This window comes from Camellia sinensis, chromosome 10 (genome assembly GCF_055761805.1).
Source record: "Camellia sinensis isolate YWXY chromosome 10, ASM5576180v1, whole genome shotgun sequence".
NCBI classification, from domain to species: domain Eukaryota; kingdom Viridiplantae; phylum Streptophyta; class Magnoliopsida; order Ericales; family Theaceae; genus Camellia; species Camellia sinensis.
This window is the reverse complement of record NC_138970.1, coordinates 119,431,974-119,454,757: the sequence shown is the minus strand read 5'-3', so window position 1 is coordinate 119,454,757 and position 22,784 is coordinate 119,431,974. Positions and strand designations below refer to the sequence as shown.

At 34.3% G+C, this 22,784-nt stretch overlaps 1 protein-coding gene and 2 long non-coding RNA genes across 3 annotated transcripts in view; 1 reads left to right on the top strand and 2 right to left on the bottom strand.

Moving 5' to 3' along the window:
• LOC114322499 (aminopeptidase M1) overlaps positions 1 to 937 on the top strand; it is a 28,280-nt gene extending 27,343 nt beyond the window's left edge. Inside the window, exons 18-19 of the mRNA XM_028269820.2 lie at positions 324 to 401; positions 567 to 937. Of these exons, the coding sequence (XP_028125621.1) occupies positions 324 to 401; positions 567 to 752 (264 nt within the window). The 3' untranslated portion in view covers positions 753 to 937. The remainder of the gene's footprint in view (positions 1 to 323; positions 402 to 566) is intronic.
• A 5,738-nt stretch (positions 938 to 6,675) lies between these two features.
• LOC145801279 (uncharacterized) lies at positions 6,676 to 10,579 on the bottom strand. Its single transcript, XR_014342518.1, has 4 exons — positions 10,327 to 10,579; positions 9,936 to 10,083; positions 7,885 to 8,003; positions 6,676 to 6,914 (listed from the first exon to the last, which is right to left on the bottom strand). It is a non-coding gene; the product is annotated as an uncharacterized LOC145801279 (long non-coding RNA).
• An 8,037-nt stretch (positions 10,580 to 18,616) lies between these two features.
• LOC145801277 (uncharacterized) lies at positions 18,617 to 22,740 on the bottom strand. The gene is made up of 2 exons (XR_014342516.1): positions 21,271 to 22,740; positions 18,617 to 19,879 (listed from the first exon to the last, which is right to left on the bottom strand). It is a non-coding gene; the product is annotated as an uncharacterized LOC145801277 (long non-coding RNA).
• Positions 22,741 to 22,784: the final 44 nt, after the last annotated feature.

Here is a 22,784-nt window from a genome sequence, read left to right as displayed (position 1 = left end):
TTGAAGAGAAATTTTAGAAAGTGGGAAATAAAAAAATAAGCAAGTTTTTCTGTAGAAAACCTGTATTGTGACTCGAATCATTTTCTTGTTTCCTCTTGTAGTTTGTACTTGTTCTTGCTACACCTTTTATTTGTATATTCTAAATGAAGAACATATTATGTTTTGAGGCTTTACACTGCAGTTATTTCCTCATTGGAAAATGACAGTGTCATCAATTAGTAGTGATATTTTTAGTTTTAGACGAGTTGTTACTGGAGATATGCTACAAAGAAGTTTAAAATGTATATTCGTCATCTTATGGTTTATCCTTCTTTTAATGACAGGACAATTGGGATCACATCTCAAAAACTTGGGGTTCTGGATTTTTAATCACACGCTTTGTCAGTGCCATTGTGTCACCGGTTTGCCTCTCTCTCTTACTCTCTCCAAACACTTAGTTCCTTGAACTGCCTTTTTTTATTTGTTTATTTGAGTACACATCTTATCTCTTTAATCAATTCGCATATATATTGAAGTATGAGTGATATTTGATTCCTCACCCCATCCCTTTTTCCCATTTGTCTTAGTTTTCTTCTTGCGAGAAAGCGTGTGAAGTGGAGGAGTTTTTTGCAAGCCGTGCTAAGCCTTCAATTTCAAGGACCCTGAAGCAGAGTGTTGAGCGGGTTCACATTAATGCAAAGTGGGTTCAGAGCATTCAGAATGAGAAACATCTAGCAGAGGTTGTACAAGAGTTAGCACACAGGAAACACTAGGAGACGGTTTTGTTTAGCCTGCCTCAACTCACTTGGATATTAAAGTATGTGTTGTTCAGAGCAGTACTTTAACAACCCAAAATCAACTGCTTGAGAATAAGAACATATTGAAAATGGATCACTATTAACCAACAACACTTTAACTTAATAATTAATGGTAATTTGATTTTGTATCGTTTTGGATATAGCTTGCTTCGTGTTTGTTAATTTTCCAATTCCTTGAGGTTGTCTTCTTGCGTGTTTAAGGTCAGTCGGTTTGACATTCATTCAGGGCTTAGTCTTTGTTTTCCTGAATGTGTTAAATGGTGATATGGTTAATGGTTATGATTCTGTTCAACCCAAAAGGTTTGGTTGAGAGTAAAGATCTTGGGTATTATAACCAAGGTCCTTACTCTTCCCGGGGCCAACTATTTAGGCTGCACACAAGGTTGGTAGAACAACCTTTTTAAGCTTGGGTGAACTGTACCTGATATCAGGAATGTGGGTTCGAATTCGCCTCCGAGGTGACCCCTACGCGGTTAGTTTTTTTTTTAACGATTCTGTTCTTGTCTAATTGGGAATGAAACTACGATTCAACATGGTAAGGACAGAGCCAGATAGAGTAGATTGAAATTTATTAGGGCTACTACCAAAAGTTAATGAGGAAATTACACATTAGTGAATCTTTTTGGAATAATTAATTTGAAAGTATTTTTACAACTTTTACTGATTTGTTATTTTTCCAAGTTAATTGTCTTAGCATGTGTGAGTCAAAGCATCTCTCGACTTGATAAGACCATCTCTGTCATTTAGGCAAGCTTTAATTTGACATGTTAGTATATTTCCAATTGTTCATGCTATTTTAGCATTGTTAAAATTATTGAAAACAAATTTAAATCTTTCCAAAAGGTGAGACTATTGTGTCTCCATTTTGTGTCTTTATCACAGACTATACTTATCTTTGTCTCTATCTTTTCTCATACGATTCTCTCTTCTCTCTCTCTCTCTACGACTCTCCCTTCTCTCTTCCTCTGTCAAGGAGAGTTGGGTTTGGGCTTTCCCCTCTTCCTCTGTTATTCTATTCGTCGGCTTCCTCTCTTCCTCTGTCAATGAGAGTTGGGTTTTGTTACAATATTGAACAAGATCAAAGGAGACCGTGAATCTATTGTTTCTTTTTATTGATTTTTGCTAAATAGATTCATGATTAATTCTTCATTGATCAAAGTGAAGAACTTTTGGTTCAATTTTTTGAAGGATTTTAAAGTATTTTATTAGTTAAAATCAATTTTTTTTGCTGAATAATTTTTCCAAGTGAGCAATTTGAAGATATATATATATATATATATATATTTTTTTTGGTGGACTTGCGCTTGTGAGACATCCCACTATCATTTCTTCACTTTTGTTGATTTGCAGAATAATTATTTACACTTGAATCTAATAACAAAATCAAACAAAAACCTTTTGATTTTCATCTCTATTGTTTATTGTTTGTAATATATAAATGGTGACTTTTCCTTAATTTTCTTTATAAATTTATATATTTAATTTGTTTGTTGCTGGTGATTGAGGTGAAATCAGTAAATTATTGTTGTTTATTTTGTCCATAAATTTTGTTTTGTTTTGTTTTTTTTTTTTTTTTGGGGGGGGGGGGGGTTTATATATTTTGTTGAAATTGTTTCTTGTCTTTCATTTTCTGTTTGGGGGATTTTATTAGGAAAGGGATGGAGGGAAGAAATGCAGTTGGGGATGGTGATGTGGAAGTTTTGGTATTGTTTTAATATAGTAGGCTTTTTAGAGCAATTCCAATGGTCAAGTGGTAGAAAGGATAGCTAATGTTATAATTTAGCAATGTCCAGTACAAAAAAGTTATAGAATAGTAATGTTATTCTAACGGTGAAACTGTTATTTTTTAATTTAACCAAACAACCGATCAGACAATCGGAAGGATGACTAGCCAAACGATCGGTGCGCTTCAAAATTTTGCAACTTAGCACTTTTAGCGACTTCCACCAAGGGGTCGACCACCCGGGCATCCACCGGTCTTCCAAAATTGTCACGCTGACAGCTTTAATTATAGATAAAACTGGTGTCAAATTTGACAGAATATATAATAAAGATATAGTTTAACAGCTCTGATAACTCACTGTTAGATATGAAAAAAGTGACTTCCATACTATTTTATAGCAATAATAACTATAATTTCACACCGTTAAAGTTGCTTTTAACATGTCACTGGAGAAGGCAATCTTGCCCAAAATTGCTATATTTTTTGGGAATGGCAGCCCCTATACCAACCCACTGGAGAAACTCTCACATTGTTTAAACGTTAAATTCAGGGGAGATTCTAATATACATACATTTGAAAAGGAGGTGCCATATGCACCTTTTAGTAATGTCATTTTTTTTAATAAGGTTAGCGATTTTAAATGTTTTATCGATATTTTTACCAAATATCTCACATGAGTATCGGACCTACATGGGGCCAATATGGTGTGGATTCCAAACTCATGTGAGACATTTAGTAGAAATATTAGTAAAACATTTGGAATTTCTACCATTTTTCTCTTTTTTAAGTTATAATCAATTTTATATTTTAATTATAACTCATAAAATCGTTTAGTCATCGCTAATGTTTCCTAAATTTAGCTTGTGGTTTGTGGTTGTATTTGAATTTGAATTTTTATTTTTATTTTCTTCTAAATTTTCTAGGTTTGTGGTTTATTGGTATACATTTGTTTATGGAATTTGTTGTTTTTGGGTCTGTGATTTTTCTTGGAAAATCATTGGAAGGTAGATGTTGGGTTGGATGATGTGGCAAATTTGCCAATTGCCAATTTAGAAATTTCTTTTGATAATGTCATAATTTGGCACAAGCTATAGCAGACCATTTAGAAAAAAATTCAAAGTCTTGACAATAACAACTCTAATGAATCTATCTCCACCAATACAAAACGAAATAACTCTCTTATTTTCATTTTTTTTTTCATAAATATGTTATAAAATTTGTCAGTAATATGACAATTATGTTTGACATTATTTTCAATGCATATTATAAGAGAAAATTTTCAAATATACTTGTGAAGATGGAATGTGAAGAATATTTTTCTTTTAAAAAGTGAGCACTTGATAAATGTCAATAAAATCTATTTAAATCATGATGAGCAAAATAATATATTTTGTAACAAAAAATCAAATATGGACAGTAGTGACTTAAACACCGCATAAGCTATAATTAATTTTTTTTGGAATCATAATCAAAATAATAATTGCAATAAATTATAATTTAATCATATGAAACACAACCAAAATGGGGTGTGATGATTCCATAAATTTTTATAGATGGAGTCACCCTACAAACTTAAGTTCTAAAAATTTTATGAGAACAAAAATAAATAAACAATGTTCACTCTGTTTGATTTTTAGTTTTGAAAAAAAATTGAATTTTTTATTTTTCATGTTTTGTTGTCTTTAGAATTTTTCTCTCATATTCTAGTGATTTTTTTTATTCTTAAAATGCACCTAATCTAGATGTACCTGCCACGCAAAATATTTGTGAAAAAATCTATAAAAAAATTTAATAAATATTTTATTTTTTAAATGTATTTAGATTAAGAGGATTTAAAAATTAAAAAAAAAATTACTTAAAATATTTAAAAAGTTTACTAAAGACAAAAAAATTTATCAACAATAAAAATTGTTAACTAAACAAAGTAATTTAAACTTTTCAGTAGGTCTCTAATGGTTGTAGATCTCTATTTGATGGGGTCTCTTAATTTTTTTAATTAAATTAAACTATATTAAATAAAATATTAATAATATAAATATTCTTTTTTAAAGGGCTTTTTGTGGTGTTTTGGGAAGTTAGTAAAAAACTGACTTTTTGGCTTTTTTGGCAAAAAAACTGGATTGTTTTGGGTAAAAAAAAATTGACTTTTTTGACTAAAAAAACTAAAAAAATTGACTTTTTACCATGGTTCCCAAAACACCTTGCATGATGGGTTCATGGGAACCCATCAATTCTAAGGTCGAGTCCCTCGGGGTGTGCTATAGAAATTTCTCAATGTTAATAATTTATATGCTTATCACTAAAAAATAGACTTGTATATCATTTTTTATTCATAATTATTGTGTTTGATTAGGCTAATCTATTATGATATGAAAAACAAATAGGATGATAATTTTAAATCTTGTTATAATTTTTAATTTTTAAAAAATATATTAATAACTTCGTATAAATAGAATAGAAACCATAAAAAATATATAGAATTTGAAGGCAATCATAAGTTTCTAGCTATGCTCTACAATCATGTTTTATTAAAATTAAAAGAATTTCTCATGAAATTAATACAATTAAATTTAAAAATAATAATTTAGGGTTTATTTGGTTACAAGGATCAAATTCTGGTGTTGTGTGTGTGTTTTTTTTTGTAATTTCTCCCACCATTTGTATAAATTCATTACATGCATGGCTTCAAAACTTAAATAATTTCATAGTGCCTTAATTATAAGAAAATTACCACCTATTAATCACAACAATTCATAACATGGGTAAGATCTTACCCCTAGCAAGAAGATGATTACACCAAGACTAAAAAGTACACCAATAGCAAACTGAAATGGATAGAAAGCTAGCCCTTGACAAGTTCTACAATGTTAATTCTTGATTTGAAAATCAAATCTTCTTCTAACTAGCTTGAATTCCACAAGTTTGCTTCATAAATGTGTAAAAAAGAAAAAAAGAAATATAGAGACAAGGAGAGTGAATAAGAAGAAGAGAAAGGATGAAGGAAAGCTATTCTATTTGTGGATAGGAGTGAAAGGAATATGTATACATAAGCTGGTCGTGTGACACACCACACTCACATGACTGCACTTGTGGCCGGACACTGAGACCTACGGATGCGCAGTGCAAGACAACCCAGTTACCAGTCCACAAAACACACAATTTGGTAACTCAAAACCCAATGACAGATATACAAAACTAGCAAGCAATATGAAACAATCTAAGGATGAAAAAATTGTAACGTAGAACAAAAAAAATCATGGTCAGAATCCTACAACTCGTGCAACCCAACGAATTCAAACACTATAATACGAGACTTGACTATCGAAATGAAATCGGGTATAAGACCCTAGTTATCACAATTTTGGTGTGTATGATTTGTGAAATGAAGCAAGATGGATCTGGACCCTTGGGTGAAAGACCCAAGAACATGGCCAAGATTGATAATGGGTCCCTTCACTTGGTAGCTTTGATTTGAAAGTTGCCTTGATATTATAGAAAAGCCCTAATTATGGAAAACAAAAAAAAAAAAAAAAAAAATTATTGGTTGAGTATTGAGAGTGCTTTTGAGAGAGAGTGAGGCTTGTGTTTCGTGATGATGTGAATAAAGTTTGTGCTACACTATTAAAATTTCAGTTTTTTGCGATGGTAAAATGTCGTCGCTAATACTCTTAATGCCGTCGCAAAAAACTTTTTGCGACGGCAAATGACTTTTTATGATGGCAAGAGGGGGGTCGCAACTGGGAGCGTTGCAAAAGAGTTTTTGCGATGGCACAGTGCCGTCGCTAATGTTTTGCGACGACACTTTTGCCTTTTGCGACGGCACTTTGCAGTCGCTAATAATATTTGAAATTTCTTGACTTTTTGCGACGACATCATTTTACTGTTGCTAAAAATGTTACGTGAGACGGCAATGTACTGCTGTCGCAAAAAGTATTAAAAATATGAAAATTTCTATTTTTGCGACAATGTACTGCTGTCGCAAAAAATAAAACCTCTAACAAAATCAATAAAAATATTGAAATTTTCAGTTTTTTGCGACGGTGTAGTGCCGTCACAAAAAAGAAAAAAACATTCTGCGATAAAATTATTAAAAATATTAAAATTTCTCCATAATAATTGCATAATAATATAAAAATTCCTGTATAAAAATAACAATTTCTCCATAATAAAATATTCTTCCATTCATAATTACGCATCAACAAAATTATCTCACTACATAATGTTCCATAATACATATATAATATTTAAATACATGATTTTGTTCATAATTCAAAATAACATAAACCAAAATTAAATATTTTTCTCATCATTCTTCGTAGATAACAAAAACAAAGTTAGCCATATTCTCCACAAGCATGCATTCCACAAGAAGCACACTCATATATGAGAAATATCTGAAAAATAAAAATAAAAATAATTAATGACAATACAATTATGTGTTAATGTTAATTACAAAAAAACATAAAAATTTAACTACTATAGCATCAAATACAACATTTTTTTTGCTAGTCATCAAATCCCACATGGATAATTAAACATCTCAATCAAACACAAAAATAAAAATTTAACTACTATAGCATCAAATACAAAAAAACATAAAAATTATATCTAAAATCTGGCTTTAACTCCCAACAACATCAAACACAACATTTTTTTTGTTAGTCATCAAATCCCACATGGATAAATCAACAATGAGAACAGATGCGTTTTTGAGAAAATTAAGCAATAGACATAAGTTATGACACCTTCAAAGAAATGTCAGCCTTCTAGTATCTATACAAAAGTTTATCATCCTTCAATTAATTGGCATATACGCATATATTATGTTTGTACACATAAAGGTGTAGGTATATCCTAGACTGAGCTATATGCTACACAACAAAATGTAAACCTCTAGACCTATATACAACAGGTATTTTATTTGTGTAGTTCCATAACTATGTTAATTTGTGGTTAAGCAAGCTCCAAATGCTCTTTTGGAAGAATCAAATTTTTATATACTACTCAAAACGGACTTCTTAAAAACATAGTTCTTTCTAATGTTGTAACTACAACCCTTTATTCATCAAATAGAGGTTAATATACAACCTTTAAATAAGATGACAATTAAAAAAAATGAAATAAAAGACCTAGGAACAAGCAAGGAAGATTTTTAACCCCCAACAACATGTTTGATGGGATCAATTTGTAATGTCTCTAATGAATGCAATGATAATTTCAAATTTAAATGGCCTTAAACATCAATCAGTGAGTCCAGATCAAGTTTAAACGAAAATTTAAATTGAAGAAACAAAACCACTTACAAACTTCAGAAGGCTATATCACATTTTTTTAGATAACAGCAGCGAAAAAAAGAGGAAATACCATGGAAACAGATATCTCTCCACCAAACATCTCATCCAAGGACACCGCAAAGACGATCCGCGGTTTTAAAAACCTATCCCATAAGAATATATTTTCCATTCAATTGCGATCAACACATCCTGATTCAGCACATTAAGAAATTTCTTTATTGTCTTCAAATAAATTACTAAATGACATGGGGACAATAGTAATACATACCAGGTGTAGTGGGCCAATTTCCCTCTTTGTGCCGTTTTGAACATTTTAGTCCCATTTTAGGGTGTACTTTTATCTTTATTCTCAAAGTAGGGTAAAACGGTTTTTGTAATGCTGTTTTTTAGAAACCGGCTTTCACAAAACCGTATTCATCGATTAAAATAATAATAAAATTTGAAAATGGAAACCGGCTTTTCTAAAGCCGTTTTTGATTAAGATTTTAATTATTCTGAATTAATTAAAAACGGTTTTCGTAAAACCGTTTTCCCATTAATTTTTTTTTAATTTATATTTTCAACATAAAAATTTTTTGTTCTAAAATTTTTTTTAATGAAAACCGGTTTTAGAAAAGCCGGTTTCAACATTAAATTTTTTTTTATTTATATTTTCAACATAAATACTTTTTGTTCAAAATTTTTTTTTCATGAAAACCGGTTTTAGAAAAGCCGTTTTTTAACATTAATTTTTTTTTATTTATATTTTCAACATAAATATTTTTTGTTCAAATTTTTTTTTTTCATGAAAATCGGTTTTAGAAAAGCCGTTTTTTAACATTAATTTTTTTTTAATTTATATTTTCAACATAAATATTTTTTGTTCAAAATTTTTTTTCATGAAAACCGGTTTTAGAAAAGCCGTTTTTCAACATTAAATTTTTTTTTTAATTTATATTTTCAACATAAATATTTTTTGTTCAATTTTTTTTTTTAATAAAAACCAGTTTTAGAAAAGCCGTTTTTACATTAATTTTTTTAAAATAAATATGTTATGACCAAAAATATTTTTTTAATAAAAAACGGTTTTAGAAAAATCGTTTTTCTAAACGGCTGAGAGAGGGAGAAGAAGATGGGTTGGATCAAACACGGCCTCTTCGTCGTCGGTCTTGTTCGGCTGAGAGAGGGAGAAGAAAATGGTTTGGATCAAACACGGCTTTCGTAAGGGAGAAGAAGGAATGAAATGGCTTTTCTAAAATCGGTTTTTATTAAAAATATTTTTGGTCAAAAAACGACTTTTGTAAAACCATTTTTTAAAAAAAAAAAATTCTCAAAAACGACTTTTCTAAAACCGTTTTTTATGAAAAAAAAATTTTGGTCATAAAATATTTATTTAAAAAAAATTAATGCAAAAACGGTTTTTCTAAAACCGGTTTTTATGAAAAAAAAATTTGGTCATAAAATATTTATTTAAAAAAAATTAATGCAAAAACGGTTTTTCTAAAACCGGTTTTTATTAAAAAAAAAATTTTGACCAAAAAATATTTATGTTGAAAATATAAATTAAAAAAAAATTAATTGGAAAACGGTTTTACGAATACCGTTTTTAATTAATTCAAAATAATTAAAATCTTAATCAAAAACGGCTTTAGAAAAGCCGGTTTCCATTTTCAAATTTTATTATTATTTTAATCGATGAATACGGTTTTCTGAAAGCCGGTTTCTGAAAAACGGCATTTGAAAAACCGTTTTACCCTACTTTGGGAATAAAGATAAAAGTACACCCTAAAATAGGACTAAAATGTTCAAAATGGCACAAAGAGGGAAATTGGCCGGTGTAGTGGTGTGCAAGACATGCTCTTTTGACACAAATCCCAAAAAGAAAAACAACAAAAAAAATTCGACACATAATTTCCTCTTCAAGTTATCACAAATGTTAGTAGTGGCAAATCAAAGATGTTGAAACTTGGGGTTGTCAATGGTCAATACATAGAAAAAGCAAACATAATGTTTCTAAATGTTTGAATGAACATATGATATCTGATAAAATAAAACTTCTGTATATGTTGTCCTTGTGCCATAAATTACAAATTAATCCACTTCACTGAAAAAACAAGAACAATAAAGTTATCTTTTTGTCACCTGGGAGATAAAATCTTTGATAGCATCTGGAAGCCAAGACAGTTGCACATTGGAAAATTTTGAACCTTGTAACGCTTTGGTTTTGATTTTTTCGAACCCATGTTCGTTAAGAAAAGTTCTTACTTGCAAGTCATTGTCTAAGACATACCTGTCTCACAGTCAGCACAAATCAAAAGAAACAACTCCAAAAAATAATAATAATAAATATTTAAAAAAAAAAAAACACAGGAGTATAGATAGCATTTCATGGAAGCTGAAATGATTAGAAACTTCAGTGAAGTACCATATGGATAGCATTTCACAAGTATCTACCTTTGCTTTCAATGTGAAATATAAATTTGACTTTTCTAAGACAGAATGAGCTACAAAGGAAGAGAAAAATACAAACTACCTCTTTAAGGTGCCATTCCCAAATGTGATTGAAAGAGATGATATAATAAAGCAAATATATTGTCTTTATTAAACAAATAATAAGAATCATAATATTTGCTGCAATGAAAAGACAATGACATTAGCCTTTATCCCAGCATCCCTCTTTAGCCTTTTGCCTTGTAGAAACAACAACTTCGAAAGGAAGAGGTGCTTAAGAATAGGGTCTTCCCTAGTCATAGAAGGGGAAGCTATGCTCTCTCATCCCCTTAATCATCCAAACAAGTGATGAGGAGATCTCTTTTTCTCCATTTCTTTTCTTTTCTTAGCAAACCTCTCTATCCAAACAGACAGTTAAAAAGGTAACACAAGTTGTTGAATAAGCATATTTAGAATACTACTTTATGACGACCAGTGAATTACTACTTCACGACAACCTCACATGGGTAGCACAATCAAAGTCATAGCAATATGCTTGCAATAAGAAGTCAAATATACTTTACGACTTCATATCCAACAAAACTCAAATTATTCCATTTACTTTCATCTCGGTCTCTTTTTTTTTTTTTTTTTTTTAAATAAGTACATGTCACAGAGTCAATATTGGGTGGTAAAAATGTTGGATAAGCCTTTGGACTTTCCTTCATGTTCTAGATTATGTTGCATCACATTCAAGATAAATTATTTTCCATTTTCAACAGAACCCCAATAGAAAATCTTAAACATGATTAAAGAAACTGTTATCATAATCTCAAAAAAGAGACTACAAAAAACTTGAAATATTTTCAGGAAACTTAAATTAATACAAGTATCATAACTCATTTTTGGAGTTTCATGAAACCTATACATGAGTTATTTTAGTTCTGTATTTATTTGCTATTTCCTAAATATACGCCCAACCTGTATACAAGGTGTGTGGGTGATTTTCCGACCACACTGCCCACTTAGTAACCAGCTGGAGAGCACTGGCAGAATAGATGACCCCTGTCTTACCTGTAACAGAAATATAAGAATCCCGCGGTGGTTTCGACCACCCGGGGGCACTCCGACGATCAAGTCAGTATATCTCAAAGATAAATCAAGTACTAAACTCACAAGCTTGAGTATCAAAAGCATACCTTAGACCCATGGGGGTGCCTCTCTTTTATAGCCAATACAATCCTAGTCCCAAAAGGAGCCTGGCCCTAATGGACTTAGGATTACTGCTAATCTGGGACTCCCAGTGGGATTAGAATAAACTCTCTAAGAGTCTTATCTTTACCCAAACTGAAGTCTTCTTCCAATCTAGGACTCTTGTCCATATCCAAGTTGAGTTCCCTCTTTATTTTAGGACTCTTGTCCCTTATCCGCTTATCTCGGATTCCGATATCTTCGGAGGCAACCTCGGCCTAGCCGAGATCACCTCGGCGTCACGACCAGGACACGTGGCACCTCGGCTGACACATCGGCGTCACCTTGCCACGTGTTGGTACTCAGAAAATATATCCCCACAACTGCCCCCTAGGTTCTATTACCTCGGCATTCTGAGGTGATGGAACCTACACTGTTCGTTCATCTGTGCCCCTCTATCTGAGATCAAACTTGCCGACCTCAAAGTTTCCTGGACTTCGCTGTCCACTGGTGTCAAGTATCAAGTTTCATGCATTCCAAGTTGCTCGAGATCATACCTCCTAGCCGAGGTTCTTGTTCCATTAATTCGTAAACTCCAAGAGCTTTGCAACTGCTCCACTCACACTCTCTGGTGAGTTCCCGATTTCCAGTCATCTATTTGACTCCGGCGATTTTCATATCGGCGTTCATTTCTCTTGGTAGGTTCATAAACTCTTTTATTAAGCTCAATCTTTCATAACTCTTCTGATTTACTTTGAATCTGTTTATTTGCCATCTGTGGCCTTCTGTTCTCATCTGTCTTCAATTTTTTGATTTCTTATTGCTAAAATGCCTGAAACTGTTCTTTGTCATATCCGCTTTCTGTTGCTAGCATCATGTCTGGTTCATTACTTTCTTGTTCTTCACATACTTACTTAGTGCCTGTGCACTTGGCTTTATTCTTGAACTTTGTCGTCTTCTTGACTATTTTTTTCTTTTCTCATTTAATCCTCTGGCTTCTTCTCTTTCTAGCTCTTTTGCTTGAATTCGCCATTTGTTCCAAGCTTTCAAGCTTCTACAACTGTCTTCGTTTCTCTCCTCCGGTGAAGCTTTACGTCATTCTGTCATTGTCGTCAGACTTTGGCAATTCTCATTCCGGCTTCCCTCTTTCTGGTAAGCCACTGTTCCTCCTGGTTTTATTTCTTGTTGCTTTCCAAGAAGCTCTGCTTTATTGTTAATCACCATTGCTTGTTTTACCCGTTATTTTCAAATCATCTTCTTGAATATACACTGTTCACACATCTGTTGATTTCTGCCACTGTTCTTGGCTTGTCACACTTGTGCAATCTTTTTGTCTTGATTTCCTAATAGCTTCATCACTATTTTTGATTTACGAATTACATTCTTGTTTCTGTTTTCTGTGTCTTTTCCCAGAGTTTTTGCTTTCAATTCTTGCTTTCAAAACGCCGAGGTGCCAATCGCCGAGAAAAGCTTTGATCAAACTCTTCAGGAGATTGATGCTGAGCTTCGTGGCTGAGAAGGCTACTGAGAAGTTCTTTCCAACTGTCTTCTGGGGGTGAAACACAACCTGCCGCTGATGCCGAGTAGTTTGCTTCCTTCTTGAAATTGATGCCGAGGTGGCGGTAGAGAAGCTCCTCCAACTGATTGCCGAGGCTGAACCATCGTCGTCCGTCGAAGCAGATCAATCCGATGTTATTGCTTTCAGTCCCTAGTTCTTTAAGGTCTTCATTTTTGTACTTGTCAACCTTCTATGCTCTTAACAAGCTAATTGGTCATCTCGGATGATCATATCGCGGAAACGTCTTTCAGTGTTTATCTCGACTATACCAAACTTGTAAATTGCTACAAATTTCAACAAGTGGTAGACTTCATAATCTTCGGTTAACTCATCTTGTAATTTGCTCAAAAATTTCAACAAGTGTTAACATTCCTTGCTCCTTAATTATCATTCCTTCCCCCTGTACCTTCTCCCTACCCCCTAATGTGAACATAAGTTGTACTTAGGATCACATTAGGGAGGTTGGCTTCGTGCCGTAGTCACAGACCTGATGTGTTCTGCTTTCACCAATGTATTAAAACTTCTGGTATTTAATGCACCCCCTTTAGACCCTCTTTCTCTTGGCCTTTGCAAACTATCATCGCTGTTTCTTGAAGCATTTATTCCTTTCACAATTCTGGTCACCACTTCTGGCGTGCACTTAGTGGTTCTAATCAAAACGACGTTTGACTCCGGCGAATCTTTTGCCGACATTTAACTTTGTGCACTCTTTAAGTTGTAAATTCTCTCATAATTTCAACAAGTGTTAAATATCATTTCGGTTTAACTTCGGTTAAGTATCATCTCAGTTTAACTTCAGTTAAACATCACCTCAGTTTAACTTCGGTTAAACATCATCTCGGCTTAACTTCGGTTAAGCATCATCTCAGTTTTTGAAGTTTTTTCCTTTTTTTTGTCGCTTGTACTCTTGTACCTTTTTATTCTTTAGATAATGTAAGCTCTGCATATGGCCGATGTGCCTCCTTGTTCTTGAATGTCTAATTCAACTTTCCTTCTCTGAATGAAGCGCTCTTCATCGCCCTCCTGGACGAGGATTTTCTTCAGTGTCTCTTCACTCTTTTTGGCTGGCTCCTTTCCGACATCATCTAGGACCTCCATGTCCTCGTCTTCAATCTCTGTCTTCCCTGGTTCCCGAATGTTGCAGGTAGTTTTCATTGCTGCCATGGAGCAATTCTTTACCTGCAGTTGGTCTCCTCTGACTTCTTCAATCCCATGTTCTGTGGGGAACCGCAATAGTTGATGCAACGTTTGAGGGAACTGCCCCCATTGCATGCAACCATGGCCTTCCCAAGATGATGTTGTAAGGTGAAGGCGTGTCAATCACCATGAATTCTATCTTGATCTTCTTCTAACTGCTCTTGCATGATTCTATACTTAGAATATTTTGCATGTCTTTCATACTTTGCCTCATTTGTGCGATCTTCTCGGGGTTACATACCTCGGGTATAATAGCTACAAAACTTTTATTTCGGCAAGATACTGACCTGCAAACTTTTCATAAATTCTAACAAGTGTGAAACATATACTACTCAATGTTAACTTTGCAAACTTTTTCTCAAGTTTCAACAAGTGTTTAAACAGTGATCTCGGTCTAGCCTACTTGTAAATTGCTACAAATTTCAACACGGATTAACATATACTGTAACAGGGATCAACAAGGATTAACATAACAAGTGTTAAACAATAATCTATTTGTAAATTGCTACGAATTTCAACAAGTGTTTAAACAACATACTTAGCTCTTACCTCAACCTGTAAATTGCTGCAAATTTCAACAGATAATCACATGTCGGCTTAACATTATCTTGTAAATTGCTACAAATTTCAACAAGTGTTAAGCATCTTCTCTGGTTTAACCAACCTGTAGATTGCTACAAGTGTGCATACTATAACCTCGGCTTCACTTCGACTTGTAAATTGCTACAAATTTCAACAAGTGAAGAGAAACAGTAATCTCGGCTTAACTCCAACTTGTAAATTGCTACAAATTTCAACAAGTGAAGATAAGGAATCAGCTTAACTCCAACTTGTAAATTGCTACAAATTTCAACAAGTGAAGATAAGGAATCAGCTTAATTTCAACTTGTAAATTGCTACAAATTTCAACAAGTGAATTAAGGAATCAGCTTGACTCCAACTTGTAAATTGCTACAAATTTCAACAAGTGAAGACAAGGAATCAGCTTGACTCCAACTTGTAAATTGCTACAAATTTCAACAAGTGGAGACAAGGAATCATCTCGGCTTAATTTCAATTAAGCATCATCTCGGCTTAACTTCGGTTAAGCATCGTCTCGGCTTAACTTCGGTTAAGCATTATCTCGGTTTAACTTCGGTTAAACATCATCTTCGGCTTAACTTCGGTTAAGCATTATCTCGGCTTAACTTCGGTTAAGCATCGTCTCGGTTTAACTTCGGTTAAACATCATCTGGGCTTAACTTCGGCTAAGCATTATCTCGGCTTAACTTCGGTTAAGCATCGTCTCGGTTTAACTTCGGTTAAACATCATCTGGGCTTAACTTCGGCTAAGCATCATATTGGTTTAACCAACTTGTAAATTGCTACAAATTTCAACAAGTGGTAACCGCATTCTTCTTCTCTTTGCCCCCAATGTGAACTTAAAATCCACTTGGGTTCTCATCATGTAGCTTCGACCTTGTCGCCGATGTTGAATTCAATCCGAGGTTGTCGGCCTTGATTTCTCTATTGATCTTACTTGGCTCCAACCTGAGTTTGATTTTCGGCCTCGCATCGGCGAGCCGTTTCTCTTTTCTTGTTCCGATGCCTTTGTTCCTGGCATGTCTTCCTCGGCCCTAGCATACTTCTCAATTCTGGCCAACTTTAGTCTGATCTTGTGTGTTTCCTTTTTATCTTCTGGGATTTGAGATCTGCTTATTGTGCTCTTCTCTTCTCGGACTCAAGTCCTGAGATCTTATCTTCTGGAATCTTGGATCTACTCACTCAGGTTGAGCTCTTCTTTTCTCGGACCTACTCATCTAGGCTGAGATCATGTCTTCTGGGATCTGGGATCCGGGATTTGCTCACTCAGGTTGAGCTCTTCTATACTTGAATGTTATCTTCTTGGGAGCGCTCATGCCCCCTGTCTTTGCATCCCTTCTGGAAGGGTCTTCGTTCCTCCGCAGGTATCTATCCTTCCATACATGGAGGTCATCTTCGTTGTAGTTTCCGCTTCGATCTGTTGTCTTTGGTGCGTCACCTTCCTGGCCGGCTTCTTTCACTCCGTGACTTTGGTCACGAGTGTCTGTGTTGCTATTGTCCCCTTCAACGTCGAGATCAATAGGTCTTCCACTCCCAGCAGGAGCGTAGTCTCTAATCTAGTCATTCTGTTCGTCATTGGCCATCTATTCTTCTTTCTTTCCCACAGACGGCGCCAAATTGTGTGGGTGATTTTCCGACCACACTGCCCACTTAGTAACCAGCTGGAGAGCACTGGCAGAATAGATGACCCCTGTCTTACCTGTAACAGAAATATAAGAATCCCGCGGTGGTTTCGACCACCCGGGGGCACTCCGACGATCAAGTCAGTATATCTCAAAGATAAATCAAGTACTAAACTCACAAGCTTGAGTATCAAAAGCATACCTTAGACCCATGGGGGTGCCTCTCTTTTATAGCCAATACAATCCTAGTCCCAAAAGGAGCCTGGCCCTAATGGACTTAGGATTACTGCTAATCTGGGACTCCCAGTGGGATTAGAATAAACTCTCTAAGAGTCTTATCTTTACCCAAACTGAAGTCTTCTTCCAATCTAGGACTCTTGTCCATATCCAAGTTGAGTTCCCTCTTTATTTTAGGACTCTTGTCCCTTATCCGCTTATCTCGGATTCCGATATCTTCGGAGGCAACCTCGGCCTAGCCGAGATCACCTCGGCGTCACGACCAGGACACGTGGCACCTCGGCTGACACATCGGCGTCACCTTGCCACGTGTTGGTACTCAGAAAATATATCCCCACACAAGGCTTGTGACCCGTTGGAACCTTTTAGTAAAAATCTTGACTTGATTGAAAAAAGAAATGATTCATACAATATGCACACAATGGTTCCTTATATACTAAGTTATATCATAGTTTCAGTTTCGCATTTACAACACAGTTAAACCATCTGATAGAGAAGCATAAAGGAGATACAAAATGAGGCACAATACAACAATCCTTTTAGAATCAAATACAAACACAAACCATCTGATAGAGAAGCATAAATGCCAAAGCATACCTTCAAATACTCACTATATGCAAATTATCATAATGCTGAATCTTAGGCAGGTTTCACAAATAAACATCCAATGTAATGTCGAAGGGCATGAATGAAGAAATACTCACCCCCCACCATCCCGGCTAATTAAGAATTGAGTGGACCCACCACCAAAGAACAAACAGGGCATAGGCACCAAAACATACATGAGAGCTGCAAGAACAAGTAAAAATCACATTTTTTCTTAGAGATCTCTTCATCACCTGTTTGGATGACTAGGGAAGACCCTATTCTTAAGCACCTCTTAGCTTCATCACTTGTTTATTAGAGATCTCTTAGCTTCATCACTTGTTTTGGATGACTAAGGAAGACCCTATTCTTCAATTTATTAGAGATCTCTTCATCACTTGTTTGGATGACTAGGGAAGACCCTATTCTTAAGCACCTCTTAGCTTCCCCTCCCAGTATGTTATTTCCCCTATGTTTTATGCATATAATGCCTCAAAAAAAAAAACATTTTTTCATATAATTAACATTAAAATTTTTTTTTATCTTTTACTTATTCACTAAGAGCACTTATTACTAGCAAAATCATACTTTTCTGATTTTTTGTCAATTAACAAACACTTCAATACACAGATTAATGTGCGTGTGTGTGTGTATTAGCTTTGGGGGAATTAAGAAAAGTTGCAAAACCTAGGGCATCAACATAGATAATGGGGGTATTTCACTACAAGAATTAACACTTTTGGCAACAAAAAAATTGGTCGCTAAAAGTCAATTTTTGGTCGGCAAAAGTTATCCGCGACCAATTTTTTTGGTCGCTACTTTGGTGGCCAATTGAGGGTCGGCAAAAGTAATTCGCGACCAAAATTGTGGTTGGTCGGCAAAAGTTAGATTTCGCGACTAAATTTTTGGTCGCTAAATATTTAATTACCGCGACTAATTTATTTTGTCGCCAGAACACTTTGGTCGCGAAAAATGATATTTTCCCGACCAAAAAGTTTGGTCGCCAATTATCACATTCAACGACCAAAAAGTTTGGTCGCCAATTGTGACATTCCGCGACCAAAAATTTTAGTCGTCAATCGTGACATTCCGCGACCAAAAAATTTTGGTCGCCAATCGTGACATTCCGCGACCAAAAAGTTTGGTCGTCAATTGTGACATTCCACGACCAAAAAAGGTTTTGGTCGCCATTTGTTACTTTTCGCGACTAAAACTTTTGGTCGGCAAAAATGAGTTTCCACGACCAAGAGCTGTTTTGGTCGGCAATAGATGTATTTTTTGCGACCAAAACTCTTGGTCGGCAATTGTCATTTTTTGCGGAAAAAAATAATTTATTTGTCGCGACTAATAAATTGGTCGCCAAAGCAAGAAAACAATACACCTGTAATTCCTAATAATTCATTCAATTCATAATAAACCTATAATTTTAAAGCATCATTCAAATTAACTGAATCATTAACATTCGACACAATACATAATTCATTAACATTCGACACAATACAACTATTCTAAGTTTTCATTGACAAGTCACATCCATCTTGCATAACAAATTGAAACAATACATAATTCAGATTTACAGCATCAGGAAAATTGCTTAATCCACTAAGTTGCCTTGATAGCCAATCAAAAAATCCTTGCGCCCTTCCGTGCCACGCTTCGCATCCATCAAAGCAGTAATGATGTAAGGCACCTAATAAAGAAACAAAATTGGAAAATTTATCAGAGAAGCATGATAGTGGCAGCAACACTGGATTGCAAACCCGTATCTTTGCAAAAATCAATTAAATCCTATAAACATGTACATCGTATTGAGACAACTACCTGGCATAATAAAACTGTACCTGTTGCTGTACCTGCAAATTTCAGTACACGATGATTAATAAGCTAACAACCATAACAAATACAGGCATAGTTAACTATCAAAGCTCCATTGATTCAGTTCACTTTTATATATGATTTTTTAATAAAGTTGGTAAAGTTTATTTTAACGAATAATACCACAGATTAATTAAAACCTGAATGATTCTGATGGTCTTAGCTTTAGATTAAACTTTGGGTTGTAGATGAGCAGCTTGAGCAGACATTCAATCAGCACTAATGATCAAGGCCCCTAATCTAAGTAATCACACACAAAAGATTAACGTGTACCAAAAAAAAAATATAAATTTGCAGTTCACATAAATAAGGTGGCATAACATTTGTGCCTCCTTTCCGTTCTCTTTCCCAAGACATCAAGGGAAAGCATATTCATCCATTCTGCTACCCTACCTATTAGATATGATATGAATGAATACATCTGACGAGTTTTCCTTAAAAATAATAATAGAAAACAAAATTCCTTAACCATAACCAGGGAAAACTCCAATAAAAAAAAATCACATTCATTTGAGCAATCACCTTCAACATTTCAGCTACTGTTATTAGTTGATGGATTGTCAGTTGTGTTCTTCTGCTGTTCTAAGTTTACCGGGTGTATACCATCAAATAAATGTGCTTTCTTTGCTAAATATGTAAATTTTTTTTTTGTTGGCATTAAACCCCAACCTTCTCCTGTGCACCAAGCAGAACAAAGAAACTTTAAGAGGGGAAAAAGTAGTAACCTCCATTATTGAATGATCTCGTTCAGCAAATGCAGAACCAGCACAACCTTGGAAAAATTTAACCTGCTTCTCCGGTTCCATATTCTGAAAAGGAAAATATAAATAAATGGAATCAGATTACAAGGATCAATATTATGATGGCCAACCTACCCTGAAAAATATCCCTATTGGATGCCTTTCTCTGTCCCTACTGAAAACAATGAACCATACCACTGTCAATTTAGACTCTACAAGCCAATCATTAGTTTTCATGCAAAAACAAGACCGTCTTATCTTACAAAAACAAAGGTTGAGGAGCAGCATTAATTGATGTTACTTTCCAGTATTAAGACAGCTTATTACCATTATAAATGATAAACAACCAAAACAAACAGCAATAGAAAAGCATAGAACATTGAAGGATCATAGAACTCTTTTAAAACAGCTTATTATGAAGGATCATAGAACTCTTTTATTATGATGGCCAGCATTATGAAGGATCATAGAACTCTTTCCAGTATTAAGACAGCTTATTACCATTATAAAATGTGTAAATTCTTGTAGTGTGTGAAACCCTCCACAATTATGAAGGATCATAGAACTCTTTTAAAAAAGCATAAATCCACTATCCATATTGACACTTGTATCATGAGCTTTTGGAAGACGATTTTATGAATTTGGTATCCCTTGGACCAAACACAACATTGAATCACGACCTTATTTTCTGCTGATAACTCTAATGTAGTAATAACCATTGATTTTAGGTCATTTCCCAAGGAACAAAGAAAATTATATAATATAGGTATCTAGTAGGCCACACATAACTCTTCCACTTCCACACCTCAATGTAACAATGGCACAATCACTTTAGACCTAATTTTGGAGTGTCCATATCTTGAGGGTAAAGCGCTTGATACAATAGTAAAGGTTAAGGAATCAAGCATCTGGCAGCAGAATGTGGTTCAAGTATAAGGACAAGCCACTCTTTGAGGTTGTGCCTAAAGGCCCAAGGTTGGGTACTTTGTGCACTTTGATGGAACCACCACTTAAGATAAGTTTCTTCTACTTTTTTAGTTATTCAAATACCAATTAAAATACAGGATGAATGGCCCACTCTAGATGTATGGCAATTGACCAACCAAAAGGAACAATACCACAGTAGAAGAATACAAAGGAAAGATCACCAAGTACAGATGAATTTGCAATGGAAAATCCACTTTTAAGTGTTCAAAAACTATGGCGGTACAGGGCACCACATCTGATCTATCTCTCTCTCTCTCTCTCTCTCTCTTACACACAGACACAAGCACATTCATAAGTGGTACTGTTCAACGCTTCTTTAATGCATTTAACTTTTGTCTCATCTATTCATTTTTATGCATGTTTTGGATGTACACAGACAAATGTGGACCATTAGATTGTAAGTCAGAGAACAAGTTGGATAATAAGCTGGCATGTAGAAGTACTGAATGAAGATTGACCAGAGGATTACTCACTTATTTGAGCTCCCAGCCTTCTGCACACCTGATTTGAACAATCTGAATCACATAAAGGACAAACGTTAAATAATGAGATCAAATATCCTGAGAAACTTCCAAAGTTCAGATTAAGTGCACGACGATACAAACCCATTACTGAACATATCTAAAGAGCCAACGATCATAATCCGTGCATTATTTCTAGCCTGCACCATATAAGAATTTTTAACAAATATGATTCAAGTTTGGTAGATCTCAATACAAAAAGTTAGCATTTATCCACTTAAAATATCTAAACAAAGACTTGAACCGTTGTCAACAAATATGATTTAACTACAAGTTTGGTAGATCTCAACCAAAAAGTAAGCATTTATTTATTTACAATAGTGAAAGACAAATAAAAAATAAAAAAGACTTCGACCTTTGTCAACTATAGTTAAAGTTCCAAAGTGAAACCACATAAAAAAGAAATTGGTGCAGGAAATGATTAATGCAAATGCAAACCATTCATGAATTACTTATTTCAGTTATGGGCAAATAAATATTAGATGGTCAAAGCACCCAAAACAAATGTTAAAGAATATGAAGTTCAGACATCCCTGCCAATAAGAATTTTTTTTCAAGAAAAATTTCACAAGAAATTAACTAAAAATGTTAAGATATAGGCATATAGCATTTTTTGATCAGCAGATATAGGCAAAAAGCATTACAGAGATCGCTTAAACAAACTCTAAGGCAGAAAGAAAACTTGGATTTTGGATTAGCAGGATATGTAGAAGGAACAGCAGCAACATACCTAAGGTTATATATAAGGGTTGGCTTAATGAATAGAAATTAATCTCAATTTCACACGTCTCGACTATATATATATGTGTGTGTGTACTGATTGGACTTGTCCAGTGAAAACCAGTTTGATCAAAAATCAAAACTAGCACTTTCTTGTACAATTCAACTGACAGCAATGTACAAGAAATGTTTCCCTCACCTGTTATGCAAGCAGAAATCTAGTACTCTCTTGTACTTGTATCTATGTTTGAGGGTAGGAGGTGAGATGATCCAAATGCAATGCTGTTAGACAACTAATCTAAAAGCTTAAGCAGATGGAGAGGGTTTGGTTAAGCATTTCAATCATCAACATTGGACTAAACATAATGAGAAATTATTTCCTGTAAACCGTAACGCCCTTCAAACCTGACAAAGGCTCTAGAAACTTGCCTGATAATTCATATGCATTATCCAAATGTAGAATAATTAAGGAAATAAAAAGTGAGTCTCAAAGCATATCAGCTACCGAGGCTTACTGTTCAATGAACTTAGTGATGTGTACAGACACAGATAATAAAAATAAAAATAAAAATAAAAATAGAAAGGCCCTAGATAATTTTACTGAAGCACTTGTACGAAAGAAATCTTTACCATTTTCTGGTGCTGATTTAAAGCTTGTAGTTTATGTTGCTCATATTGATTTCTTCTGCCTTCTTTCTTTAGCTGCTTGAGAAAAACGTCATCAACAATACATTCAATGATATACG